The sequence below is a fragment of the Eleginops maclovinus genome, chromosome 1 (genome assembly GCF_036324505.1).
Source record: "Eleginops maclovinus isolate JMC-PN-2008 ecotype Puerto Natales chromosome 1, JC_Emac_rtc_rv5, whole genome shotgun sequence".
NCBI lineage: Eukaryota > Metazoa > Chordata > Actinopteri > Perciformes > Eleginopidae > Eleginops > Eleginops maclovinus.
In genome coordinates, this window is record NC_086349.1 from 24732986 (window position 1) to 24760392 (window position 27407).

At 42.7% G+C, this 27407-nt stretch overlaps 1 protein-coding gene and 25 non-coding genes across 26 annotated transcripts in view; 25 read left to right on the forward strand and 1 right to left on the reverse strand.

The window, feature by feature from the left end:
- Positions 1–3691, reverse strand: part of LOC134876428 (PDZ domain-containing protein 4-like) — a 39286-nt gene extending 35595 nt beyond the window's left edge. Inside the window, exon 1 of the mRNA XM_063901387.1 lies at positions 2808–3691. Within this exon, the coding sequence (XP_063757457.1) occupies positions 2808–2867 (60 nt within the window). The 5' untranslated portion in view covers positions 2868–3691. The remainder of the gene's footprint in view (positions 1–2807) is intronic.
- An 8752-nt stretch (positions 3692–12443) lies between these two features.
- Positions 12444–12516, forward strand: trnak-uuu (transfer RNA lysine (anticodon UUU)). The gene has a single exon. It is a non-coding gene; the product is annotated as a tRNA-Lys (tRNA).
- A 266-nt stretch (positions 12517–12782) lies between these two features.
- Positions 12783–12855, forward strand: trnak-uuu (transfer RNA lysine (anticodon UUU)). Its single transcript has one exon. It is a non-coding gene; the product is annotated as a tRNA-Lys (tRNA).
- A 292-nt stretch (positions 12856–13147) lies between these two features.
- On the forward strand, positions 13148–13220 carry trnak-uuu (transfer RNA lysine (anticodon UUU)). Its single transcript has one exon. It is a non-coding gene; the product is annotated as a tRNA-Lys (tRNA).
- Positions 13221–13486: 266 nt separating this feature from the next.
- On the forward strand, positions 13487–13559 carry trnak-uuu (transfer RNA lysine (anticodon UUU)). Its single transcript has one exon. It is a non-coding gene; the product is annotated as a tRNA-Lys (tRNA).
- Positions 13560–13822: 263 nt separating this feature from the next.
- On the forward strand, positions 13823–13895 carry trnak-uuu (transfer RNA lysine (anticodon UUU)). Its single transcript has one exon. It is a non-coding gene; the product is annotated as a tRNA-Lys (tRNA).
- A 293-nt stretch (positions 13896–14188) lies between these two features.
- On the forward strand, positions 14189–14260 carry trnak-uuu (transfer RNA lysine (anticodon UUU)). Its single transcript has one exon. It is a non-coding gene; the product is annotated as a tRNA-Lys (tRNA).
- Positions 14261–14553: 293 nt separating this feature from the next.
- On the forward strand, positions 14554–14626 carry trnak-uuu (transfer RNA lysine (anticodon UUU)). The gene has a single exon. It is a non-coding gene; the product is annotated as a tRNA-Lys (tRNA).
- A 266-nt stretch (positions 14627–14892) lies between these two features.
- trnak-uuu (transfer RNA lysine (anticodon UUU)) lies at positions 14893–14965 on the forward strand. Its single transcript has one exon. It is a non-coding gene; the product is annotated as a tRNA-Lys (tRNA).
- Positions 14966–15258: 293 nt separating this feature from the next.
- Positions 15259–15331, forward strand: trnak-uuu (transfer RNA lysine (anticodon UUU)). Its single transcript has one exon. It is a non-coding gene; the product is annotated as a tRNA-Lys (tRNA).
- A 266-nt stretch (positions 15332–15597) lies between these two features.
- trnak-uuu (transfer RNA lysine (anticodon UUU)) lies at positions 15598–15670 on the forward strand. The gene has a single exon. It is a non-coding gene; the product is annotated as a tRNA-Lys (tRNA).
- A 293-nt stretch (positions 15671–15963) lies between these two features.
- On the forward strand, positions 15964–16036 carry trnak-uuu (transfer RNA lysine (anticodon UUU)). Its single transcript has one exon. It is a non-coding gene; the product is annotated as a tRNA-Lys (tRNA).
- A 266-nt stretch (positions 16037–16302) lies between these two features.
- trnak-uuu (transfer RNA lysine (anticodon UUU)) lies at positions 16303–16375 on the forward strand. The gene has a single exon. It is a non-coding gene; the product is annotated as a tRNA-Lys (tRNA).
- A 293-nt stretch (positions 16376–16668) lies between these two features.
- Positions 16669–16741, forward strand: trnak-uuu (transfer RNA lysine (anticodon UUU)). The gene has a single exon. It is a non-coding gene; the product is annotated as a tRNA-Lys (tRNA).
- Positions 16742–17006: 265 nt separating this feature from the next.
- trnak-uuu (transfer RNA lysine (anticodon UUU)) lies at positions 17007–17079 on the forward strand. Its single transcript has one exon. It is a non-coding gene; the product is annotated as a tRNA-Lys (tRNA).
- A 293-nt stretch (positions 17080–17372) lies between these two features.
- trnak-uuu (transfer RNA lysine (anticodon UUU)) lies at positions 17373–17445 on the forward strand. Its single transcript has one exon. It is a non-coding gene; the product is annotated as a tRNA-Lys (tRNA).
- A 265-nt stretch (positions 17446–17710) lies between these two features.
- Positions 17711–17783, forward strand: trnak-uuu (transfer RNA lysine (anticodon UUU)). The gene has a single exon. It is a non-coding gene; the product is annotated as a tRNA-Lys (tRNA).
- Positions 17784–18076: 293 nt separating this feature from the next.
- On the forward strand, positions 18077–18149 carry trnak-uuu (transfer RNA lysine (anticodon UUU)). The gene has a single exon. It is a non-coding gene; the product is annotated as a tRNA-Lys (tRNA).
- Positions 18150–18414: 265 nt separating this feature from the next.
- Positions 18415–18487, forward strand: trnak-uuu (transfer RNA lysine (anticodon UUU)). Its single transcript has one exon. It is a non-coding gene; the product is annotated as a tRNA-Lys (tRNA).
- A 293-nt stretch (positions 18488–18780) lies between these two features.
- On the forward strand, positions 18781–18853 carry trnak-uuu (transfer RNA lysine (anticodon UUU)). The gene has a single exon. It is a non-coding gene; the product is annotated as a tRNA-Lys (tRNA).
- A 292-nt stretch (positions 18854–19145) lies between these two features.
- On the forward strand, positions 19146–19218 carry trnak-uuu (transfer RNA lysine (anticodon UUU)). Its single transcript has one exon. It is a non-coding gene; the product is annotated as a tRNA-Lys (tRNA).
- A 266-nt stretch (positions 19219–19484) lies between these two features.
- Positions 19485–19557, forward strand: trnak-uuu (transfer RNA lysine (anticodon UUU)). Its single transcript has one exon. It is a non-coding gene; the product is annotated as a tRNA-Lys (tRNA).
- A 293-nt stretch (positions 19558–19850) lies between these two features.
- Positions 19851–19923, forward strand: trnak-uuu (transfer RNA lysine (anticodon UUU)). The gene has a single exon. It is a non-coding gene; the product is annotated as a tRNA-Lys (tRNA).
- A 266-nt stretch (positions 19924–20189) lies between these two features.
- trnak-uuu (transfer RNA lysine (anticodon UUU)) lies at positions 20190–20262 on the forward strand. The gene has a single exon. It is a non-coding gene; the product is annotated as a tRNA-Lys (tRNA).
- Positions 20263–20555: 293 nt separating this feature from the next.
- On the forward strand, positions 20556–20628 carry trnak-uuu (transfer RNA lysine (anticodon UUU)). The gene has a single exon. It is a non-coding gene; the product is annotated as a tRNA-Lys (tRNA).
- A 748-nt stretch (positions 20629–21376) lies between these two features.
- On the forward strand, positions 21377–21449 carry trnak-uuu (transfer RNA lysine (anticodon UUU)). Its single transcript has one exon. It is a non-coding gene; the product is annotated as a tRNA-Lys (tRNA).
- The last annotated feature ends 5958 nt before the right edge of the window (positions 21450–27407 follow it).

Sequence of the window (27407 nt, forward strand, 5' to 3'; positions counted from 1 at the left end):
TCCAGAGAAATACAAACAGAAGAGAAGGGAACAAAATGCTTGTCCAGTAGCAGGAGATGAAATGACTAGAAACAGGAAATAGTTTAAAGATTTAGGAAGTTCTGGAGGAGAGTGAGCAGATGTAATGGGGATAAAAGTGTGTGTTTTATGTATGAGAGGCTCTGGTGTGCAGCTCCTCCATAAACATGTGCAGTTTGAGGTTTTTCACGCGTTCCCTGAACTCGACATGCTGAGCAGTTTCAGCCTGTACTCAGCCGCAGTAACCATTCACAAAAAGTGTGTATAGTCTCTTCTTATAACACTTAGATTTACATGGTACTTTAATTTATTCTAAGTTAAGCTTCCTGCTCTCTTTCCTGCTTTACATTTACAGTATTGCACTCAGGGAGTCTGTCTCAAAGGCACCTCAGCAGCTGCTTATATTAATATGTTTCTCTACATCCAATCAGCGGACTGCTGCCTGTATATAAAGCAATATACAACCAAATAAAACTGGATGAATTCCTAAAAAATACTTTCAGCCTTCTGCTACAAGAGATGAGATCATTTTTTGTACCCCATGCCCGAAGATGAAAATCACCGGTAATATTCAGGACCATGGACAGCTCTCTGTGTGACAGTAAAGAGCCATGCAGTTCAAATACACCATATTTTAAACCAGGTATCAGCACCATGGACAGCCCCTCTTAAAATCATGGATCAGCACCCTGGACAGCTCCTCTTGAAACCAGTGGTGAGAACCATGGACAGCTCTTTGTGAAACCAGGTCTCAGCACCATGGACAGCTCCTCTTGAAACCAGGTCTCAGCACCATGGACAGCTCCTCCTGAAAGCAGGGATCAGCACCATGGACAGCTCCTCTTGAAAGCAGGGATCAGCACCATGGACAGCTCCTCGGTGTCTCATGAAGGTCGGCGCAAATTCAACCAGGAAGACCGTCTTTATATCCGCTCATTCAAATATTTCCATCTGACTACGCTCACCCACTCCCAGTCAGCCATCCGGGGCGTTCACTCCCCAGCTATTACTTCATCTTTGTTCCCACAAGTATCACCGCGCATCGTTAAACCTTTAAACCCGCTCTCGTCTCCTGACAGCTGTCCTTTCAGGTGACTCGACGCAGCCCTCCTCCACCCCCTTCCACCTCCGGTTCCTCCTAATCCAGGGTTCACGTCAAGCTCAAAACCCTCCTCTTCAGACCGACCTCCATCAATCCCTTCATGTCTCCAACACCACCAGTGTCTAGACCCCAGGTTGGGGTTTAATCGGCTCCCTCCCGCACGACGGGGAGCCAACCACCATTACATGCATCTGTGTATTCTTCAAAACAACGTCTCATCACTTCGCATGAGTGAATTTTATAGGAGGAAGCATCACTGTAGTGACTTAAAGGAACAAATGAGGTGTCCTTGTCCAACACCAAGAAATTATCATGCCGAAACATACTAGGTAGTAGAAGCCCTGGGATTACTATATTCATCCACAGAAATCTGAAGCCAGAATAAATCATGACATCAATTTAGATACGCATCCACAGTGTGCAGATTGCAGAACATGTGTTAAGAAGAACATGGCTGTTCTTTTTTATGTGCACATGGATGCATGGAAGTGCGAGCATCAGGGCACATACACACTAGCTGTAACAAACACAATCACACACACATTTACACCGACGATTGCAGCACTGTACATGAGCAAGCAGCGGAGGGGAGAGCAGGATTCATAAAACATGATGACCTTTACAGCAAGAAACTACACCAACCTGCAGTGATGAATGGTACTGTAGCTTCCTCTACAATACACACACACACACACACACACACACACACACACACACACACACACACACACACACACACACACACACACACACACACACTCACAGATACCAAGGTTTCCAAAAGGCATTTATTATTATGATCATCATTCCATTTCAATCTGAAATAATAAAGGCTTTCTCTAAAGAGCAGGCCCTGAAGACGAGGGAAGAATAATGCAGGTGTTGCCAGAGGCTTCTGTCTGTTCAGTTAATAATGAACTCAAGAGGAGCATACAGTATTAACACACTCTGATCTGGGGGGGCTTCTCTGCTCTGTTATCAGCCTGCAGCAAACATGAGAGCTGCAGAAACAATCAGTCGGTCTGATTGTTTCTGGAAGCCCCGAGAAACAAAAAATCTGGTGATCTTGTTTCTGAGTCTGGAATTATTTTCTGTCTTTATGAGTGGTGGAGACAAACCAGGACTATCTTTCTAAATTCATCATTTGGTTGAAAAAAAAAAGAAACATCTCAATGCCAGCGATAGCTAAGAGGCCCTATTCTGCTTTTGGGGATTTTCCCTTTCCTGGCGTGTGTTCGGTTTTTGTGCATGTAAATGGTCTGCAGATGCTAAAATCCCTGTGTTCCCAACTACCCCCTCTGCCTGAAACACCTCCACTGGACTCCTTTGTTTACTTCATGAACACAGTGATATCATTATGTAACACTAACGCTTCTATTGGCTAGTGCTCCAACACATTGTACGTGATAGGCTAAGGGGCGGGACATCTCTAAGCGGTTGACCAATCACAGCAGAGTCAGTCAGCTAACCAATCAGAGCAGACTGGGCTCTGGTTTCAGACCGAAGGTGGAAAGAGGTGCTGCAGCACAGGCAGGATGAGAAACATAAAGAGCTTTGTGAACATTAGAGCATGGAGACATGTCCCAGGAGAGGAACAAAATACAAATATGAACCTGAACATTAACAAAAGTCCTCTTTAAGGTCTTTTAAACACATTTGATTGGTCACAAGGCCGCTGACGTCTTACCTGGAACATGATCCTGTACTGCTCCTCCGGACGTTTGACCACACACATGTTGCAGCCCATGGTGGCGTCACACACTCGTCCTCTGTCTCCGCAGGTCCCTCAGGATATGACTGACACCCCGTATCGATAATCCAGCTCGCCCTTTGACCTCCAAATGTGACGTCCTCAGGCGTGTCTTCTCCTTCTTATATTTCAGGCAACTTTTGTGCAAAAATTCAGTGTTTTTGAAATTTGTAATCCCTGCTGAGAAAGATCCTTTACGCAGGAGAAGTCATCATACATCCTTCAAGATAATATTCCAAGAAAGGCGTTCATGATGAAGATCATTTGAGATTTAAACGGGTTGTGCTCGTTGTTAGGAATGACTGTCTTCCTTAAGTGGATGCATCCTTATTAAAGTCACTTTTCTTAGTGTTTAATAATCCTAAATGTGCTTCATGAAGTTCATTTAATGGCTTTGTCAATCAAACGTCTTTAACAAATACATCCGTCTCTGTTTAAAAAAGTGTCACTCCTGATAAACCCCTGCCCCCCCCGCTGAGAGTCACGCTGAGTTCACTTCCTGTTGTCTCGTCTGCTCGATCATTCTGAAGACTAAAAAAACACCTCCCTGTTTCTTAACGTTCTGCATTGCAGGCGATACAATGACACGGAGAACGAGAGGAGAGGACGTCCCTCGGCTCGCTGTTGTCATGAAAAAGACGCTCACAGTAAACACCTTTTATCTGCCGTCCCGCGGGCGCAGAGAGGCGAGATGCTTTGTCTATTCATCACGGGAAAAATTAATTTCTATTCATGCGCTGCAGATTGTTTCATCCCTGCAGGGGAGGAAGAGGGGGAGGAAGAGGGGGATAGCTCTTCACTTTGTGCGTCAAACTGTTGAAATGTGGAAACGACTCATTTATCTGAGTTTGTGACTGTCCTAGAAAATAAATTGTTCCTGATGAAGAGGAGGGAGGGGATGGAGGAAGGAAGGAGGAAGGAGTCTCTGGAGAAAGGAAGGTGTGTGTGCTTCCTCAGTGTGCCGCTTTGTGTGTTTGATGAAGTTTAACCTACACACTGTTCAAACTGACCTCTCTGTGGGTGTGTTTGCTATCAGTGTGTCCCTTCTGTGTGCAGTGACATGCACATGTGTGTGTGTGTGTGTGTGCTTTCAAAGCTCCACAGTCACACACAAACTGCGAGTAAAATATAATGTCTCTGACACCATTTGTTGCTGGTACATTAATAAGATCTCCTAAATCTGAATCAGAGTGACACCTCCTCTCGTTAAACCCGTTAAAGCTTCAGTAAAACCAACAGTGCTGCTTTCTTAACGCTGTAATGACCTTCAGATCTTTACAAAACACTTACATGTTAAATATCTTCTGCCCAATGTTAGTTTTCTGTCCCCTGAGGTTTGCTTGAAGCCACAGTGGTAATGAGGCCAGTTACAATTCAGGGAGGGGAAAAGCCTCCTTTTCTCTGCAGCTCAATAATTCATCTGAACATCAGCGAGTAAATCTGATCTGAAATATTAAACATTAGTAACAGAGAAAACTTCAATAGTGACTCTGAACAGATTTGTGATTTATGACGATCTGAAGAAAGGAAAGAAGTCAAATATTGAAATATATATAACCAAGCTCCAATGTGATCTTCTGTACAGATCCTGATCTTTTCTTTACCTTCAAATATTTAAAAGATAATGATCTGATACGATTCTTTTTCACACCACTGTCAACAGTATTGTGTTCTCATTGTGCTCAATTATTATGGTCTACTTGTGCTTTGAATTAATACAAAAGAGTCCTTTAAATGAATAGAAAATCATACAAAACCCCCTAAAAGTTTCCCTAAATATTAAAGTAAGAATCTTAGCTTATTGAGCTGAACACACTAGTTCAGGTGAACTTCATAAAGAGCAACACGTGGATATTTCTTTGTCAATCCGTTTTGATTTGTGCTTTTAAAATGATTTTATAATCAAGCTGCTCATAAATCAAAGCACCTGCAGCTGGAGGTTTGTGCTTTGTCTTTTTGACAACTGTTTTTGTAAATTGTAGCACCTAATTTTGATTACAAAACTCAATGTGTGCTTTGATAACAGGAGGTTAAATCCATAGTGTGTTCGGTGTTTGTGCTTGGAGAGGCAGCTTTATCAACTTGCTCTCAGTATGTTCTAAACTTCATCTAAGTAAACATGTAGCACTTATTTGTGGTCTGTAGTTTTGAAATAAATAAATCGCCACAGGTCCTTCAGTGTTTTATCAAAAGCACGACAAGTTTAAAAGGAGCTTTGTGCACTCACATTGATTTTGGCAGATGCAAAATGTGGCTTCGGTAAACGTGTTGCTTCTGCTGTTATATGTTGACTTAACTTGAAGTCTTTTCTGTCCAAAATGTGTAAAGACGTGGGTTTGTCCAACGACTGTTCCCTATTTATCCATAAACTGTTCTTCACTTTTACTTTTTTTAAAACGGTCGTGTTGCTTTTTGATCATCTGTTGCTTTTAAGATGAATCTCTGAGCTCCACATTCATCTGATATTTAGATCTTCTCCAATAGTCTGCTGTGCTTTAACTGTCACTGCACAGTGATGAAAAACCTGGAAAGCTTGGTTTAAATCACTCCTGTTTAGTCACTGATTCACTTTTTTATGTGATGTTGAGGCTTTGCAGAGCACTCCCTCCCTCCCTGTGGTTTTATGATCGCCCCCACAGACGGTCCTTGAGATGGAATTAGCCTGCAGGAAGATGACAGGCGGCGTCGACGCTGTGCAGAAGCAGCAGCACGTTCGGCCAGTATTACCTGCTGCTGCTGCCGAGCATGACTTATCTGCTTTTATGAGACTCTGCCTCTCTGCAGCTGTAATCTGTCATCAACACCTGCTTTACACACCTCGTGAAGGGGTGATGTAAAAGGTGCATGCAGAGAAAAGGGCAAAGGGAGAATCAATGTGTCACATAAAGAGTAGAAAAGTAGATAGAGAGAAACAAGGAGGTTAAAAAGGGAAGAATGATCCTGAAAATCCCTTTTTGTCAAGCAGTAAAGGGAGAATCGAAGATGTTTCTTGCAACCAGATTGATCATATTTAGCTCAGATCAATAACCAACATGGAAGATTCTGGTTTCTTGACTCGTAGTTCCCCAGAATGTATCCAAAAATATCTTGTTGGCAAGTAAAGACTCAAAGATGTGGCCAGATGCCTGGGAAAATATCTCTGGTTTTTTGCTCCAACTTTATCGATACGATGACTTGCCAGTTGTTCTGGCTCTCAAGTTGAATTTCAAGTGTATTTAAAATCCTTTTCTGAGCAGAAGAAAGTAGTTCCTCAACTCTTCAATCCCTGAAATCCTGCTGATAATCTGAAGAGGTGAAGACCACTTGTGTTTCAGCACAGCGTCACCTTCAGTCTGCAATGAGGCTCACTTTATTCTCCTTGTAATTCCACCCAGAAGTCCTCCTCCTCTTCCTCCTCCTCCTCTCCCAGGAGTGTAAGGCCGCTTGTTTTCTGAAGAGAACTAGATCCTCCGACCGTCAGCCTTTTCTCTCCCTCTCTTCATCCTCTCCTCTGCTGCTCGGTCGTTTCTGCACAGAGGTTAAATCCGGCTTAGTTTCGCTCCTGGACACACAGAACACAGAAAGACAGAGAGAGATTTGACTGGTTTTACACTCTGATTGGATGAAGGCCATGAACACACAGGCTTGTTAGTTGTTTTTATCCTCTCTTCCTGCCCAGAATTTCAATGCTTGCACTCAAGGTGTGTTTGATCACCTCTCTGTTTTAAAGAAGAAGACAAAAGCTGATTGCATTAGCCAGAATACTTTGGCTTTCACCCAGATGTCCCTGTTGTTTTTATTCCAGCAGCTGTTTGGCAGAGGCAAGATCCCAAACACACAATGGTCATTTTATCAGATACAACTAAAAATCATCAACAAGTGAAATAATCTACCAGAGAAGGCAGAGGAGCTCAACCAGTGTCCAATAGAAATCAATGTCAGAGGTGAAACGATCAGTCAATGAATCAATAACCAATCACAAGATTTCTTACAGGACGGTAAGGCCGATAAAACATGTTACTTCTAAACCAAATTCTCTTCAATATTTCAGACTTTCTATTGCCGATGTTTGGTTAGTTTGTTGTCATTATCCTGTTATCAGTCTGATTGAACTGGATTGGTGAATATAAACGTGTTTTTTAGCTAAATACCAAACACCATGCAGTTCGGGTTTCTCACTTTTGAGTATTTGCTTCTTTCGATCTGATTCTGTACAAATAAATAACATTATAGATTATGTTTGACTGTTTCCAAGACAAAACAAGGAACTAAAATACATCACTTTACATTTGACGGTCACATACTAGAACCAAACGTTCATGCAAGGAAATAATCTGGACATGAATAACGAAAGTAAATTGTTAATTCCAGCTCTAAACTCGTTTGTCTCTCCTTAGGACAGAATAAGGTAGGATGCTGCTCTAGAAATTGCTAGAAACTAGTGGAAAATACAAAAAACAAATTGATTCGTATCAGATACAAATGTGTGTCTGCAGTGTCATATTATCTACATGCAAATATTAAAAAAATGCTTTTCAAGAAATAACACTTTAATCTGACGCACATTTTGTGATATCTGCACTACACCCATAAAAAGTACACATATTAACTCCATACCTGTCAGCCGTCCTGTTGCTGCTGGTAAAAAAAGCAGTGATTTGATTTGAAACGTCTCTCCCCAAGTTGCACCTTTCCAGATGTTTTAGGAACCGTGCCCCGGTTGATTTCCCCCGGGGGACGCAGCCTTCTCCTCCTCCTCCAACAGAAGGTGATCCTCGTCTGGGCAAAGCTTCCTCACCGCTTATGCGTCCCTTCCTCAGAAAAAGGACGCAGATCCAGTGTTCCCTCCCTGTCTCCGCAGCCCTGACTGTGCACAGATGTATGCTGGGATGTTGAAAGGAGACGAGGCATCAGCAGACGGATCCGCAGTTCTCTGCTCCCTCTGCTTCTGCAGCATCCTCCGCGGCAGCAGCTCAGCCAGCCAATAACCTGCAGCCGGCAATTAATTTTCCTCTCTTCGATGGCTCTCCCCTCCTCCTCCTCCTCCTCCTCCTCTTCTACTGCTTCTCCCTCCCACCTGCTCTGAATCGCTGCTCCTCCCCTCCTCCCTCTCTCCCTTTGGCTCTGTCTGTCTTTTTTAAATTCAATTCAAATAGCTTTATTAGCATAATGCCACACAGTAGTGCCAACACTGAAACTTTTGGGCATTGGTGCTGTTCTCTTTCCACAGCAGGTCCTCAGCGCTGTTGGTATAATCGTTCCTCTTATCTTTTCTCTTCTCTTGTTGTCCTTTACCTGCTTCATTCAGCTCTGTGTGTTCAAATATTCCCCGGCTTTCACGTGTAAACATGTTTTGGTTTCCTCTACACGGATCAAAACACACCCAGCAGACTGTTATCTGCAATCTGCATGTCAGGCTTGTCATCCCTCTCATCTGCAAAATGTCAACTTTAAAGGGTTTAAAGCAGCGGGAGTGTCTGAGTTTATCTGCATGGATTACTCCACTGGAGGATGTTTGTCAACCCTTCTCTCAAGGGAGACAACACATCTGTAGAAGTGGAGTAGAGAAGACAACATGCATGTGTTTATTCTTTTGTTTTCACTTCATGCGTCTGGGTTGTATCATTAGTGCAGACAGGCCGCCCCTAACAGGTTGCATACATATGATTAACGATCAACGATCTGATTGGTGTGTTGTTTTACATGAATGGAAACAATCTGAAAGCCTGGCAGCAATTAAGGTGTATTTCTACTATAACTAAGCTTTAAATGGCAATATAAGACATTAAATAAGAGGTTTTACCTTTAAAACACAGACGTTATTAGTGTATAAAGTCCAGAGGAAGGTTCACTAGAGTCTAGGATTTCAATGACTTGTGCGTCGCATATTCATGTTCCCCAGAAAATGAAACCCAACACCTTTCTTAAACCCTAGATTGCTGTCGAACGCATCACATCTTTGCTCTCCAGAAGATGAACCCTTTGCATTTAAATAACCTCTCCTCTATTTCCACAAACTAAGATACTTTTATTGTCCTTTACTCTGCAGGTATGAAATGTTCTTTGGAGCAGTCTGTAGATGTAATAATACATAGTATAACATTTGGTATAAGACAAACATATCCAATAGTTGCATGAGTAAAGTGCTCGAGGCAAATAGAGCCGGTAGTGCTGCATGGTTGGAGAGTTATTGCATGGATCAGACTATAACGCTTGAGGGGGGAGGGTGTCATTAATAAGGAACAGTCACAGTGGGGCGAGGAATTGAATGATTGCACTTTAAACGTAGCTGCGTTTGGTTCAGCTACAGTGGGGGTGCGGTTATAAGGGGGAGGGGGGGGGGTGCAATGGCCTTGGCAGAACATTGTCATTAAATAGATATCATGATATGAAAGTATGTACCAGTTTATATTTTGGAAATCCTAATGTTGCACAAGAGTGATCCTTTCCCGGTTCTAATGGCACCTTAAGGGGGCGCTATTCTGCTCATTTTCAGGTTCTTATTTGTATTTTGTGTCTCTACTGTGACATGTTTCCATGCTTAGATAAACAAATATTTAATAATATACTCAATAAAGGTCTTTCTTCCATGCTTTAACGTTCAGAAAGCTCTTTATGTTTCTCATACTGCCTGTGCTGCAGCACCTGTTTTCACCCTCTGTCTGAAACCAGAGCCCAGTCTGCTCTGATTGGTTATCTGGCCGGTTATGTTGTGATTGGTCAACCGCTTACAGATGTCCCGCCCCTCAGCCTATCACGTACAATGTGTTTGCGCTAGCCAATAGAAGCGAGTGTTACATATTGATGTCACTGTGGAGTCCAAACTTTACTGCTTGGCTCGGAGGCTCCAATAATAATGAAGTCATCAGTTATTCGTCCAAGCCATCTTTTTAAAGTCATGGAAATGTAATATAGTCGAGCTCAGGGCGTATTACAGCGTAAAGTCATTGACGTTGTTCATATTCCGTCTTTGTCTAATATTGTGTCCTCCCTATGTTACCTGGACAACCTCCTGGTCGTGTGTGTGTGTGTGTGTGTGTGTGTGTGTGTGTGTGTGTGTGTGTGTGTGTGTGTGTGTGTGTGTGTGTGTGTGTGTGTGTGTGTGTGTGTGTGTGTGTGTGTGTGTGTGTGTGTGCACATTTGCCAATTTGTCTCCTGATGAATAAACTCTGCTGACATTTATATGAATCTAATTTCATTTCATTTAATCCTGCCAGTATAACATCCTATAACACACTCACACACACACACACACACACACACACACACACACACACACACACACACACACACACACACACACACACACACACACACACACACACACACACACACACACACACACACACACACACACACACACACAAATTGAATTATTATCACATTAGCATAGATAAATAAGGTCAAAGGAAAATTGCAAACTGACGCCCGAGTTAAAATAAATCTGTGTTTTTTTAACGACTCTTCATAATCGTCCGCCGTTCCTGTTATAGAAATAAAAAATGGAGGACATTATGGTTTAATGTGAGCACAGAGACTCCACACCACCAGGACATATCAACACTGTGATGTCATTACAGAGCTAGCACAGGAAACATTGATTTTTAATTAATGTAATTACCAGTTAAAGCTGCACAGACATGAAGCGTCCTTCCACTGTTGCTAGGCAACTGCAAAAACAGTCGGCTCCATCACATAAGTATGAAATAAAAAGCTCACTAATTGACTCAGACAACTTAAAAAAAACAATGTACAAGGGAGCTCCACCGCCTCATGTGATGTTTGACTGTGGGTTCACATGTACAGTTTTTCTGCGGGGGCGTAGGGACCCTGCAGAGACTACAGGCAAACACAAAAAATGTCGGTACCACTTTACAATAAGACTACCCTTACTCACAAAGGGTTTATAATAAGGTCATTAATTAGGTTGTAAACACTTAGTTTAGAACCATAGTTAAGAACCATCCAGAACCAGTTCATAGTTTACATACATCAACTCAGGCTCACTATTTGGTAAGATGACTAAGCCTTATATTGGCTACCTAGCTTACTCCGTCTTCTTCATCAGTTAGCATCCCCCCCCCCCCCCCCCCCATCCATCTTGATTTTTCTTGGCATCTCTTAAGCTAAGTTGCCAATATAAGGTTTAGCAGGACAGATAAATGTGTACCAAATTGGCTATACATTTTAGAGGCACAAATCTGAAATGAAAACCCTGATTTGAGGCTCAAAGCTACAATATCGGTCAATTGTTCCAGAGATGGAGAGAAATGTTGCTAATAGCCTTCTGCCAACTATTGCTTTGCATGTTAGCATTATGGTGAGGTAAGCAGAAGCTGAAGCATTAGCAGCATTTTGATGCCCAGGACTGATTCCCAATAAGTCTAATGATACTCTCACTTTCCTGGCATCAGCAGGTCATTAAACATAGCATCTGCAAACAATACACCTGAGTAGCATGTTAGCAGTCTTATCTTAGCATTTAGCACCAAGCTCAGTATTCCCGCCACTAACATACCTGTGGACTCTGACGGCTGATGCTCCATTTAAGACGTTCACTTAAATGGAACATAATATGGGTGCAAAATAAGGTGCAAGGGGCATGAGGTATCTTTAATTAATCACAGGTGGAATTTGTTTAGAGTCAAACCGATCCCAGAGTCGTCTCCCATTCCCTCTAAAAGCCTTTGTGCATGGTGCATTGCTATTGAAATAGCAGAATTTGGCAAATTGGAGAAGTAAGCAGTTTTCCGCTGAGGAAACACGTTAAAAATGACCTATGACATCACATCTGCCATCTGAGTAACACCTTTTAAATAGCAGTAAATACCCTGCACATACCCTGGTCAATGATGCAAGCTCTTTCCTGCTGCCTCAAGATTTGCACAACACTACGCCTGGCAACACCGCATTTAAATACTTTATCAGCGCCGATTCACACAATTCACGCACCAGATAATTTGCTCCTGACACATTGTGGGCGCTAGGGTTTGAAACTACATTGGTCCAGCAATGACCGTAGAGCTGAACTTTTATTGGCTACAATACCATAGTCCCTGCAGAGTGTGATGCAGACAAGTGAGCACACAAGTCAGCCATGCTAGTATATATACAGTGTGTGTGTGTGTGTGTGTGTGTGTGTGTGTGCGTGTGTGTGTGTGTGTGTGTGTGTGTGTGTGTGTGTGTGTGTGTGTGTGTGTGTGTGTGTGTGTGTGTGTGTGTGTTTATGGTGTGACTGCAGCTCTATCCAAATGAAATACATCCCTGCTGTCAGAGTGAATCAATACTCCTCCCCTCGCCTCATCTTCTCCGCCCTCTCCATCATGTAATTCTTCTTCCTCGCCCCTCCTCTTCCACATCCTTCTCTCACCTCCTTCTACATGTTTACCTCTCATCAAACCCGACCCTTTTACCATCTCCTCTCTTCTTCCATCCATCCGTCTCTACGATACTCTCCTCCTCTACTTTTAACCTTATCCTTTCACTTTTTACTCCTTCTATGTCCTCCTGTTTCCCACCCCTCTTCATCGTCTGATGCTCCACATCTTCATTGGTGGACCATTTCGGTTAGCTGCCAAAGAGGATCTTCTCGAAGCCTGGATAGCTCAGTCGGTAGAGCATCAGACTTTTAATCTGAGGGTCCAGGGTTCAAGTCCCTGTTCAGGCGATAAGTCTATTGTGTGACTTGAATGAGGTCTTGATTGAAGTCTTCACTGCACAAAAAGCATTCTGCATGAGCTCCACCGTCTGTTTCTGGCCTTAAACCCTGTTTGGACAAATCTCATTGGGAATATGCAATTTCAACATCTTCAATCCCCCCCGAAAAAGCTTCAAGCCACACACTTCTCTGACAAAACAGCTCTAATGCTTTTGCATCAGCTACTCCAGTTGAACGTCGTGTGATCCGTAGCTCCAGCAGGCGGTCTTCTTGAAGCCTGGATAGCTCAGTCGGTAGAGCATCAGACTTTTAATCTGAGGGCCCAGGGTTCAAGTCCCTGTTCAGGCGATAAGTCTATTGTGTGACTTGAACGATGTCTCGATTGAAGTCCTCACTATACCAGAAGGCATTCTGCATTAGACTCTCATTCTGCTTCTGGTCCCTTACGATATAGGCATATGGGCCACCCATTTGTTCCTACACTCCTTTGGAACGTCAATTTAGAAATGTTGAGACTCCATCAACACTCTTAGCCTAAAATGTTCCTGTATCAAAAAGGTCTTATGTTCTGATACTCCACAGTCTTCCACTTTGGTTTGAGCCAGTTTCCTGGTTAGCTACCAAAGAGGATCTTCTCGAAGCCTGGATAGCTCAGTCGGTAGAGCATCAGACTTTTAATCTGAGGGTCCAGGGTTCAAGTCCCTGTTCAGGCGATAAGTCTATTGTGTGACTTGAATGAGGTCTTGATTGAAGTCTTCACTGCACAAAAAGCATTCTGCATGAGCTCCACCGTCTGTTTCTGGCCTTAACCCTGTTTGGGACAAATCTCATTGGGAATATGCAATTTCAACATCTTCAATCCCCCCGAAAAGCTTCAAGCCACAGACTTCTTTGACAAAAACAGCTCTAATGCTTTTGCATCAGCTACTCCAGTTGAACGTCGTGTGATCGGTAGCTCCAGCAGTCGGTCTTCTTCGAAGCCTGGATAGCTCAGTCGGTAGAGCATCAGACTTTTAATCTGAGGGCCCAGGGTTCAAGTCCCTGTTCAGGCGATAAGTCTATTGTGTGACTTGAATGAGGTCTTGATTGAAGTCTTCACTGCACAAAAAGCATTCTGCATGAGCTCCACCGTCTGTTTCTGGCCTTAAACCCTGTTTGGGACAAATCTCATTGGGAATATGCAATTTCAACATCTTCAATCCCCCCAAAAAGCTTCAAGCACAGACTTCTTTGACAAAACAGCTCTAATGCTTTTGCATCAGCTACTCCAGTTGAACGTCGTGTGATCGTAGCTCCAGCAGGCGGTCTTCTCGAAGCCTGGATAGCTCAGTCGGTAGAGCATCAGACTTTTAATCTGAGGGCCCAGGGTTCAAGTCCCTGTTCAGGCGATAAGTCTATTGTGTGACTTGAATGAGGTCTTGATTGAAGTCTTCACTATACCAGAAGGCATTCTGCATAAAATTCACATTCTGCTTCTGGTCCCTTATGATTTAGGCATATGGGCAACCCATTTGTTCTTACACTCCTTGGGAACGTCAATTTAGAAATGTTGAGGACCCCATCAACACTCTTAGCCTAAAATTTTCCTGTCTCAAAATGGTCTGATGTTCTGATGCTCCACAGTCTTCCACTTTGGTTGGAGCCAATTTCATGGTTAGCTGCCAAAGAGGATCTTCTCGAAGCCTGGATAGCTCAGTCGGTAGAGCATCAGACTTTTAATCTGAGGGCCAGGGTTCAAGTCCCTGTTCAGGCGATAAGTCTATTGTGTGACTTGAACGATGTCTCGATTGAAGTCCTCACTATACCAGAAGGCATTCTGCATTAGACTCTCATTCTGCTTCTGGTCCCTTACGATATAGGCATATGGGCCACCCATTTGTTCCTACACTCCTTTGGAACGTCAATTTAGAAATGTTGAGGACTCCATCAACACTCTTAGCCTAAAATGTTCCTGTATCAAAAAGGTCTGATGTTCTGATGCTCCACAGTCTTCCACTTTGGTTTGAGCCAGTTTCCTGGTTAGCTACCAAAGAGGATCTTCTCGAAGCCTGGATAGCTCAGTCGGTAGAGCATCAGACTTTTAATCTGAGGGTCCAGGGTTCAAGTCCCTGTTCAGGCGATAAGTCTATTGTGTGACTTGAATGAGGTCTTGATTGAAGTCTTCACTGCACAAAAAGCATTCTGCATGAGCTCCACCGTCTGTTTCTGGCCTTAAACCCTGTTTGGGACAAATCTCTTTGGGAATATGCAATTTCAACATCTTCAATCCCCCCAAAAAAGCTTCAAGCCACACACTTCTCTGACAAAACAGCTCTAATGCTTTTGCATCAGCTACTCCAGTTGAACGTCGTGTGATCCGTAGCTCCAGCAGGCTGTCTTCTCGAAGCCTGGATAGCTCAGTCGGTAGAGCATCAGACTTTTAATCTGAGGGCCCAGGGTTCAAGTCCCTGTTCAGGCGATAAGTCTATTGTGTGACTTGAACGATGTCTCGATTGAAGTCCTCACTATACCAGAAGGCATTCTGCATTAGACTCTCATTCTGCTTCTGGTCCCTTACGATATAGGCATATGGGCAACCCATTTGTTCCTACACTCCTTTGGAACGTCAATTTAGAAATGTTGAGGACTCCATCAACACTCTTAGCCTAAAATGTTCCTGTATCAAAAAGGTCTGATGTTCTGATGCTCCACAGTCTTCCACTTTGGTTTGAGCCAGTTTCCTGGTTAGCTACCAAAGAGGATCTTCTCGAAGCCTGGATAGCTCAGTCGGTAGAGCATCAGACTTTTAATCTGAGGGTCCAGGGTTCAAGTCCCTGTTCAGGCGATAAGTCTATTGTGTGACTTGAATGAGGTCTTGATTGAAGTCTTCACTGCACAAAAAGCATTCTGCATGAGCTCCACCGTCTGTTTCTGGCCTTAAACCCTGTTTGGGACAAATCTCTTTGGGAATATGCAATTTCAACATCTTCAATCCCCCCAAAAAAGCTTCAAGCCACACACTTCTCTGACAAAACAGCTCTAATGCTTTTGCATCAGCTACTCCAGTTGAACGTCGTGTGATCCGTAGCTCCAGCAGGCGGTCTTCTCGAAGCCTGGATAGCTCAGTCGGTAGAGCATCAGACTTTTAATCTGAGGGCCCAGGGTTCAAGTCCCTGTTCAGGCGATAAGTCTATTGTGTGACTTGAACGATGTCTCGATTGAAGTCCTCACTATACCAGAAGGCATTCTGCATTAGACTCTCATTCTGCTTCTGGTCCCTTACGATATAGGCATATGGGCCACCCATTTGTTCCTACACTCCTTTGGAACGTCAATTTAGAAATGTTGAGGACTCCATCAACACTCTTAGCCTAAAATTTTCCTGTCTCAAAATGGTCTGATGTTCTGATGCTCCACAGTCTTCCACTTTGGTTGGAGCCAATTTCATGGTTAGCTGCCAAAGAGGATCTTCTCGAAGCCTGGATAGCTCAGTCGGTAGAGCATCAGACTTTTAATCTGAGGGTCCAGGGTTCAAGTCCCTGTTCAGGCGATAAGTCTATTGTGTGACTTGAATGAGGTCTTGATTGAAGTCTTCACTGCACAAAAAGCATTCTGCATGAGCTCCACCGTCTGTTTCTGGCCTTAAACCCTGTTTGGGACAAATCTCTTTGGGAATATGCAATTTCAACATCTTCAATCCCCCCAAAAAAGCTTCAAGCCACAGACTTCTCTGACAAAACAGCTCTAATGCTTTTGCATCAGCTACTCCAGTTGAACGTCGTGTGATCCGTAGCTCCAGCAGGCTGTCTTCTCGAAGCCTGGATAGCTCAGTCGGTAGAGCATCAGACTTTTAATCTGAGGGCCCAGGGTTCAAGTCCCTGTTCAGGCGATAAGTCTATTGTGTGACTTGAACGATGTCTCGATTGAAGTCCTCACTATACCAGAAGGCATTCTGCATTAGACTCACATTCTGCTTCTGGTCCCTTATGATATAGGCATATGGGCCACCCATTTGTTCCTACACTCCTTTGGAACGTCAATTTAGAAATGTTGAGGACTCCATCAACACTCTTAGCCTAAAATGTTCCTGTATCAAAAAGGTCTTATGTTCTGATGCTCCACAGTCTTCCACTTTGGTTTGAGCCAGTTTCCTGGTTAGCTACCAAAGAGGATCTTCTCGAAGCCTGGATAGCTCAGTCGGTAGAGCATCAGACTTTTAATCTGAGGGTCCAGGGTTCAAGTCCCTGTTCAGGCGATAAGTCTATTGTGTGACTTGAATGAGGTCTTGATTGAAGTCTTCACTGCACAAAAAGCATTCTGCATGAGCTCCACCGTCTGTTTCTGGCCTTAAACCCTGTTTGGGACAAATCTCATTGGGAATATACAATTTCAACATCTTCAATCCCCCCAAAAAGCTTCAAGCCACACACTTCTCTGACAAAACAGCTCTAATGCTTTTGCATCAGCTACTCCAGTTGAACGTCGTGTGATCCGTAGCTCCAGCAGGCGGTCTTCTCGAAGCCTGGATAGCTCAGTCGGTAGAGCATCAGACTTTTAATCTGAGGGCCCAGGGTTCAAGTCCCTGTTCAGGCGATAAGTCTATTGTGTGACTTGAACGATGTCTCGATTGAAGTCCTCACTATACCAGAAGGCATTCTGCATTAGACTCTCATTCTGCTTCTGGTCCCTTACGATATAGGCATATGGGCCACCCATTTGTTCCTACACTCCTTTGGAACGTCAATTTAGAAATGTTGAGGACTCCATCAACACTCTTAGCCTAAAATGTTCCTGTATCAAAAAGGTCTTATGTTCTGATGCTCCACAGTCTTCCACTTTGGTTTGAGCCAGTTTCCTGGTTAGCTACCAAAGAGGATCTTCTCGAAGCCTGGATAGCTCAGTCGGTAGAGCATCAGACTTTTAATCTGAGGGTCCAGGGTTCAAGTCCCTGTTCAGGCGATAAGTCTATTGTGTGACTTGAATGAGGTCTTGATTGAAGTCTTCACTGCACAAAAAGCATTCTGCATGAGCTCCACCGTCTGTTTCTGGCCTTAAACCCTGTTTGGAACAAATCTCATTGGGAATATACAATTTCAACATCTTCAATCCCCCCAAAAAGCTTCAAGCCACACACTTCTCTGACAAAACAGCTCTAATGCTTTTGCATCAGCTACTCCAGTTGAACGTCGTGTGATCCGTAGCTCCAGCAGGCGGTCCTCTTGAAGCCTGGATAGCTCAGTCGGTAGAGCATCAGACTTTTAATCTGAGGGCCCAGGGTTCAAGTCCCTGTTCAGGCGATAAGTCTATTGTGTGACTTGAACGATGTCTCGATTGAAGTCCTCACTATACCAGAAGGCATTCTGCATTAGACTCTCATTCTGCTTCTGGTCCCTTACGATATAGGCATATGGGCCACCCATTTGTTCCTACACTCCTTTGGAACGTCAATTTAGAAATGTTGAGGACTCCATCAACACTCTTAGCCTAAAATGTTCCTGTATCAAAAAGGTCTGATGTTCTGATGCTCCACAGTCTTCCACTTTGGTTTGAGCCAGTTTCCTGGTTAGCTACCAAAGAGGATCTTCTCGAAGCCTGGATAGCTCAGTCGGTAGAGCATCAGACTTTTAATCTGAGGGTCCAGGGTTCAAGTCCCTGTTCAGGCGATAAGTCTATTGTGTGACTTGAATGAGGTCTTGATTGAAGTCTTCACTGCACAAAAAGCATTCTGCATGAGCTCCACCGTCTGTTTCTGGCCTTAAACCCTGTTTGGGACAAATCTCTTTGGGAATATGCAATTTCAACATCTTCAATCCCCCCAAAAAGCTTCAAGCCACACACTTCTCTGACAAAACAGCTCTAATGCTTTTGCATCAGCTACTCCAGTTGAACGTCGTGTGATCCGTAGCTCCAGCAGGCTGTCTTCTCGAAGCCTGGATAGCTCAGTCGGTAGAGCATCAGACTTTTAATCTGAGGGCCCAGGGTTCAAGTCCCTGTTCAGGCGATAAGTCTATTGTGTGACTTGAACGATGTCTCGATTGAAGTCCTCACTATACCAGAAGGCATTCTGCATTAGACTCTCATTCTGCTTCTGGTCCCTTACGATTTAGGCATATGGGTAACCCATTTGTTCCTACACTCCTTTGGAACGTCAATTTAGAAATGTTGAGGACTCCATCAACACTCTTAGCCTAAAATTTTCCTGTCTCAAAATGGTCTGATGTTCTGATGCTCCACAGTCTTCCACTTTGGTTGGAGCCAATTTCATGGTTAGCTGCCAAAGAGGATCTTCTCGAAGCCTGGATAGCTCAGTCGGTAGAGCATCAGACTTTTAATCTGAGGGTCCAGGGTTCAAGTCCCTGTTCAGGCGATAAGTCTATTGTGTGACTTGAACGATGTCTCGATTGAAGTCCTCACTATACCAGAAGGCATTCTGCATTAGACTCTCATTCTGCTTCTGGTCCCTTACGATTTAGGCATATGGGCAACCCATTTGTTCCTACACTCCTTTGGAACGTCAATTTAGAAATGTTGAGGACTCCATCAACACTCTTAGCCTAAAATGTTCCTGTATCAAAAAGGTCTTATATTCTGATGCTCCACAGTCTTCCACTTTGGTTTGAGCCATTTCCTGGTTAGCTGCCAAAGAGGATCTTCTCGAAGCCTGGATAGCTCAGTCGGTAGAGCATCAGACTTTTAATCTGAGGGCCCAGGGTTCAAGTCCCTGTTCAGGCGATAAGTCTATTGTGTGACTTGAATGAGGTCTTGATTGAAGTCTTCACTGCACAAAAAGCATTCTGCATGAGCTCCACCGTCTGTTTCTGGCCTTAAACCCTGTTTGGGACAAATCTCTTTGGGAATATGCAATTTCAACATCTTCAATCCCCCCAAAAAAGCTTCAAGCCACACACTTCTCTGACAAAACAGCTCTAATGCTTTTGCATCAGCTACTCCAGTTGAACGTCGTGTGATCCGTAGCTCCAGCAGGCGGTCTTCTCGAAGCCTGGATAGCTCAGTCGGTAGAGCATCAGACTTTTAATCTGAGGGCCCAGGGTTCAAGTCCCTGTTCAGGCGATAAGTCTATTGTGTGACTTGAACGATGTCTCGATTGAAGTCCTCACTATACCAGAAGGCATTCTGCATTAGACTCTCATTCTGCTTCTGGTCCCTTACGATATAGGCATATGGGCCACCCATTTGTTCCTACACTCCTTTGGAACGTCAATTTAGAAATGTTGAGGACTCCATCAACACTCTTAGCCTAAAATGTTCCTGTCTCAAAAAGGTCTTATATTCTGATTCTCCACAGTCTTCCACTTTGGTTTGAGCCAGTTTCCTGGTTAGCTACCAAAGAGGATCTTCTCGAAGCCTGGATAGCTCAGTCGGTAGAGCATCAGACTTTTAATCTGAGGGTCCAGGGTTCAAGTCCCTGTTCAGGCGATAAGTCTATTGTGTGACTTGAATGAGGTCTTGATTGAAGTCTTCACTGCACAAAAAGCATTCTGCATGAGCTCCACCGTCTGTTTCTGGCCTTAAACCCTGTTTGGGACAAATCTCTTTGGGAATATGCAATTTCAACATCTTCAATCCCCCCAAAAAAGCTTCAAGCCACACACTTCTCTGACAAAACAGCTCTAATGCTTTTGCATCAGCTACTCCAGTTGAACGTCGTGTGATCCGTAGCTCCAGCAGGCGGTCTTCTCGAAGCCTGGATAGCTCAGTCGGTAGAGCATCAGACTTTTAATCTGAGGGCCCAGGGTTCAAGTCCCTGTTCAGGCGATAAGTCTATTGTGTGACTTGAACGATGTCTCGATTGAAGTCCTCACTATACCAGAAGGCATTCTGCATTAGACTCTCATTCTGCTTCTGGTCCCTTACGATATAGGCATATGGGCCACCCATTTGTTCCTACACTCCTTTGGAACGTCAATTTAGAAATGTTGAGGACTCCATCAACACTCTTAGCCTAAAATGTTCCTGTATCAAAAAGGTCTTATATTCTGATGCTCCACAGTCTTCCACTTTGGTTTGAGCCAGTTTCCTGGTTAGCTACCAAAGAGGATCTTCTCGAAGCCTGGATAGCTCAGTCGGTAGAGCATCAGACTTTTAATCTGAGGGTCCAGGGTTCAAGTCCCTGTTCAGGCGATAAGTCTATTGTGTGACTTGAATGAGGTCTTGATTGAAGTCTTCACTGCACAAAAAGCATTCTGCATGAGCTCCACCGTCTGTTTCTGGCCTTAAACCCTGTTTGGGACAAATCTCTTTGGGAATATACAATTTCAACATCTTCAATCCCCCCAAAAAGCTTCAAGCCACACACTTCTCTGACAAAACAGCTCTAATGCTTTTGCATCAGCTACTCCAGTTGAACGTCGTGTGATCCGTAGCTCCAGCAGGCGGTCTTCTCGAAGCCTGGATAGCTCAGTCGGTAGAGCATCAGACTTTTAATCTGAGGGCCCAGGGTTCAAGATAGAATCGGAGGATGAAACCCTCTTTATTTGTCACATGCATGCACACAGCAGAGCACACACAGTGAAATTAGTCCTCTGTATTTAACCCATCCTAGTACTAGGAGCAGTGGGCAACCCATTTGTTCCTACACTCCTTGTGAACGTCAATTTAGAAATGTTGAGGACTCCATCAACACTCTTAGCCTAAAAAGTACCTGTCTCAAAAAGGTCTTTTGTTCTGATGCTCCACAGTTTGTTTCTGGCCTTAAACCCTGTTTGGCACAAGTGTCTTTGGGAACATGCATGTCACTTTAGACATTTTCAAGGCCCCAAATACACTTCAAGCCACAAATTTCTCTGCCAAAACAGCTCTAATGCTTTTGCATCAGCTACTCCAGTTGAACCTCATGTGATCCGTAGCTCCAGCATGCGGTCTTCTCGAAGCCTGGATAGCTCAGTCGGTAGAGCATCAGACTTTTAATCTGAGGGTCCAGGGTTCAAGTCCCTGTTCAGGCGATAAGTCTATTGTGTGACTTGAATGATGTCTTGATTGAAGTCCTCACTATACCAAAAGACATTCTGCATTAGTCTTCCACCTTGTGTGAGTGTTATCTCCAGAAGGAGCTCTTCTAGAATGAAGTCTCTATGAAAGTCCAAACTAGCTGTCTCAAACAGGTGTAATGTTCTTCCTTCTTCTCTCCGGTTGGACCCTAGTGTGATTGTTACTTCTAGAAGGAGGTGTTTTTGAAGTCGATCAAATTATTCTGGCATTCTGCACAAGATTTGCTTCTGGCCTTAATAAGCTAGGCATTTGGGTATGCTTCTTTGTTACTAGACATGGGAACATTCCCATCACTGTAAACGTTTTCAAGGCTCCATTAACATTTGTCAAAGACAACTCTGCCACAAACAGTTGTGCTTGTAATCTAATGGTCTGATGTTCCTCCGCCTTCCACTCCAGTTGGAGCTCAAGTGGAAAGTGTAATGTGTGACTTGACCAACAGATCTCATATCCTTAGGAATGTATTGAAAGTACTTTTACTGTTCGTAAGACAAACAGACATCACACATTTTCATGTTGCTCTCTTTCATTTATTCTTTTCATTTCTGATATTTTGAAATCCATTTCCTGCTTTCGGCCATCGTTTAAAGAGCCCTGAGGCGCAAAATGGAGCGAGAGAAAGAGTCAGGGGAGAAATTAGAGTGTGCATGTAGGCAAGAGAGAGAGGGTGAAGTGGTAGTAATGGGATACATTAGTGTGTGTGTGTGTGTGTGTGTGTGTGTGTGTGTGTGTGTGTGTGTGTGTGTGTGTGTGTGTGTGTGTGTGTGTGTGTGTGTGTGTGTGTGTGTGTGTGTGTGTGTGTGTGTGTGTGTTTGCGCGCGCGTGTGTGTGTGCGAGCAAGCTGTAATCTCCACAAGCTGACAGTTTGAAAGCTTCGACAATCAACATTTCAGAACACACTCTAAAGGTCAAAGGTCTCTCTCTCTCACACACACACACACACACACACACACACACACACACACACACACACACACACACACACACACACACACACAAACTCACACACTCAGGCACAAAGAGGCTGTGGGTTTTGACAAATTATTACAGAGATGGAGTGAAGTCCTGGAGAAGACAGGAGAGGATATAAAAAGAAGTCACATCATTCATAGCAGAAACATTTCAGCAACATGTTTGATTAAAAAGAGAAGAAAAGCTGTTGGGGCTGGAGAAGTAGAAGAAGAGTACAAATATCACCCAATTTCATCTTCTCATTTTATTTTCAATGTTATTCATTCACATGTGACTCTTTCAATAAGACAGATAACAGCTTAACATGTTAAAATCTGATTTCTCTCACACACCTTCACTTGTTAATCAATCAAAAATAACCTCTTGAATTCAGTTGAATCCGTATGCTTGTTGATTTATTCAGAAAGAAAATTAAAAGATCAAAAACAGTTATTTCCTTCACATGTTTATCTGCTCATGTGAAGGAAATGGTTTGGGTTGTCTCTTCTCTCAGTCATCTCTGTGTTTCTATCTGAGTCACAAAGAGTAAGACTTTCGTGGAAATCAGAAGGCAGTGAGGATGTTTTAAAATGTTTGAAAAGTTGGTGTTGACATTTGTAAAATCTCAACATGTTTTGAACCTCAAGACATTTGGGTACATTTGAGTAATTTGAGAAAAGCATTTGGATTATCAGTCACTTCTTCAAAGGGCTGTTTAGTTCAAATAAAAGCAAAACATTAAAACTGAAGGAAAGATTAAACCATCGACTTCCAGAGTAGATCATTTCATACACTATAAAATACACAATTTGCAGAAGCAATTTGAACATTTAGGAGCATTTACAATTGTTTTTGGCACATTTTGAGGTGATGTTTTATGATATCCTCCGAGAAATCGGCATTACCTTTGCGATCTTGATAAGATGTACTGTACCAAACTGTTCAATTCAAGAGGTATGGTAGTAATGGTAGGGAAATAACACTCAAAGTTGTCTATGTATCTTAAAAACACACTGTAAAGCTCAGAATTGTTTTGTGCTATTAAGTTTCAAACTAGTTTTAAAAAAGGGATCTGACCAGCTTTTTTCCCACACCACTCTGAAACCACTCTGTCTACATAAATCCAGAGAGGCACCAGGTATTCCTCATACTATTCAAAGGGCTTCTGTCTTTCTTCTTATCAAGCTTTTTTTCCAGGAGCAAATGGCCCTTGGCATAGGGTGCTCCATCCGGTCAAAGAGTGAAAAGTCCAACTCAAAACTGCCCTTTAAGTTCTTCTTCATGGCCCTTCCTCTTCTTATAGACTCATCTCCAGGTCTTTTTCAGAGTAAAAAGCACCGCAAATTCCCTTCATTAGGAAATGAGTCCTGTTAGAGGAGTGTGATAGCTCTATTCATGTAAAAACCAAACGATTCTCGACGAGCTGATAATGAGAAGGAGTGTAACAATGGGCTTTAAAGCTGAAAGGAGTAAATCTTGTTAATTGTCCTCGGGGTATCTGCAGATCTATATCCCCTTCAAATTAAAGAGGGGTCGCAGAGAGGGGAGCAGACAGACAGATTATTAGCAAAAGGGAAATGCTGTAAAGGAATCTGTATACAGAATCACACTTCAGTAAATACTAGGTGGTATTTAACTATGGAAATGCACAACATAAACAGCTGGTCTCAGAAACAAACTGAAGGAAATAGTGCATTTGTTTGGGACTATTTTCAGTGGCGGATTAATCCACATTTGTTGCTCTGGTGAGTATTTGTGGCAGCAGGTAGGTGTGTGTGAACATTTCAATGCAAACGTTTATAAATGGATGTGTTTGAAATCGTTTTTCTACAAAAATGGAGCTCACATAAATAAGTTGAATCAGGTTTAAACACACACAGTAGTGGTAAGGAAGATCAGTGCATAGATTTTCCCAATAACGAAGAAAACGCAGCATGCAGTGATGTGTGCTTCAACATCCGTCTCACCTTTGAGAAGACGGGAGGTTAAATGATTCTGCTGGACGGACACAGAGGCGGCTGCCTGCTGGCGTCTTAACCTGAGGTTAATGAGTGTGTGATCAAACAGCATCGCTCTGATTGATGCTGTAACGAGGAGAGAATCGACTGAGCGTTAATGGCCGAGGAGAGAGTGTGAAGAAGGTCATGCAGTTTAAAAAGGGATTCTTCTAAAAGGCGATTCACTCTGATAGGAGGGTTTTTAATGTCCAGCCGAACAAATACACTTTAACCCTTTGGGACAGTAAATCATTCCCTGGGTTGTTTCATTCGTTTTCTACAATGTTTACAATGCAGGAATAAATAGTATTACAAAACATCTTAATTCTTATACGTTTGTCAGTCTGTCAGTCAAAATGTAATTTAAGGAACAGCCAAAGTGAACTGAATATGTTTGAGTTTAAAATACATGGACTCTGACAAACTTTCATGGACATGTATCCTTATTATCTGCCTTTTTTGGCCAAAACAATTAACCATCTAGGAACCAATTGACAGATTCATTGATAATGTGTCTCTTTCTAGTGGTTTAGTATCTCTTTGTTTCTTTTTGGTCAATTTCGGGTCTTTTTGTGGTTAGTAGAGTGACATTTAGTCGGTGAAGGCTTGTTCAGATACCATCCATCCGATCCACACACTTTCAACCGACCTGACAGCCTACCTTTGAGCTCTTCCTCTGTCCACATCAATTATTACTTAAGTTATGGTAACCTGCCTTGAAGGTGGCTGTGGATTAAAGGTCATTGGACAAATTAAATCAAGGTCATCCTCTGGGGAGCTGGAATAACATTTGATCATTTCCAGAAAACTGTTAGATTCTTTACAACACATCTAAATGCCTTCTTAGCCAAATGGATAACAAATCCCACATATTCACAACATTATCAGTTCATAATTTTAATTTATTTTCAATGTATTAGTTTAATGAGAAAAATAATTTCCTTTTTGTGTTTTAAACATAAAATAAAAGGTTCATTCATGTTGATAAATACCTCAACCATCTGTTACAGTTAAGACTTGGGGTGTTTCCTCTAGTGTAACTTTATTTATGACACTTATTATCTAAACATTTAATATGAAACCTAAATCAAACTCAATACAGAAAAGAACATTCTTGCTCTGCCTTTTTTTTTGCACCAAGAGAGGCGTGCTTTTTATACCACCTCTGCTTCAGGTAATGACTGGAAGATACCATGTAGGTGAGACAAAGTCAATTATATGTCATCCATGTTTACTAAAAACTAACAAAGCTTAAAAAAGGAAAACAATAAGTGTTTTAATCAACATTCAAATACATGTCAGTATTAAAATAAATCACACCAATCTTTCTACAGAAATTAGAGAAATGATGGTTAAATCTACCTGAACTCCCCCGTCACTTTATACATTTGGTATGCTCCTGGAGCTTTTTAGCAGGTGTCTGGGCCTTTAGCTCTTTTAGCTTAATGTATTTCTAAGAACAACAAGGAAGAGGTGAGTGTTTTTGGATCATGGTTTTCTTACTGCTGATAAAGTGAAGAAAAGGACAGGCTTTAGTGTAACAATACTAAGGTAGTGTGCTGTTTAAATAACGCTTTTTTCTTGTGGTTTTCAGGGAAATTATATTAATTGCTTAAAACATAGCGCTGAAAATTGACTGCCACAGCTAACAAGAAAACATGCTGCTAATAATCAGGCCTGTATATGTTGACATCAGGCACAACACCACGTTTAAGGTACTGTGCTGCAAACACAACTAGACTGGTTTGATTTGAATAGTGTTGCTGCCACCCAGTGTCTGAGGGTAGTTATTGCATCAGAAACACACCTCTTTTTTTTAACCTTTTTTAGCTCAAATCTAACCTGCTGACTTAATTGGACCAGCAGCCATTTTCAAAGCATGATTTCAAAGCGGTAAATATCCAGATAATGAAAAATGAGACCTGTCAGTCTAATTAAAGTGTGCATCTGTGTTTATCTGAGGTTTCTCATTTTAATGTCGGGCTGACGTTTTGAGCTTTAGAGGTATTCAATTATAAATGGCATGCAATATATCAGTTTATCCCAAACAATACAATTGATAGGTTTAATATTTAAATGCGTATCATTGTGGTTCTTTCTTTTTAGTTTGAGTGAAACCAAACTTCTTTTTGTGGAACATGCAGTTTGACATGTTTTCCACCAGAGAGCAGCGCAGTGCTGAAGGACCCGTGTGTGAGCTTTAGTGCAGAGGAGACTCTGACAGGTCTCCATGCTCTAATGTTCAGAAAGCTCTATATGTTTCTCATACTGCCTGTGCTGCAGCACCTCTTTCCACCCTCTGTATGAAACCAGAGCCCAGTGTGCTCTGATAGGCTACATATGTCCCGCCCCTTAGCCTATGACGTGCAATATGCTGGAGCGCTAGCCAATAGAAGCACAAGACTTTCATAGTGATGTCACTATGTTACTGAAGCAAACAATGGAGTCCAATGGAGGTGTTTCAGGCGGGAGGGGGTAGTGTGCCCCAAAAGCATAACGGGCCTTTATATAGTTCTCCTGCCTTCTCTCTCCCCCTTACTCCTTGTATCTCCTCCTTTCTTTTTTCTAACCTTCTTGTTGATCCTTGTGGTTCCTCTGTCTTCTCCTCCCTTCCCGCTCACACTTCTATAACGGAGTATTTGAATAAAACACGATCAGTGCTGGATTCAACAACATGTCACATGTTTCTACTCGTGCTCATTTCGGTCAGTCAGCTCTTTATCTTCCGGCTCAGAAGATAAGGAATAAAAAGTCAATTCTGCTCATTTTTATCCCAGTCACTGTTTTCATAGACGTGAAAGATATCAACTGTAAGAAAAAGTAAAAATGTCAAGAATATAAAAAGAAACAATGAAATGAGCCACATCAACAGCTCCATTATGCCTTCAGAGAGAGCGCTCTACTTGACCCTATGACCGATCTGAAACATATTGCATTAAAAGGTTTATTTCCTCAAATGGGGCA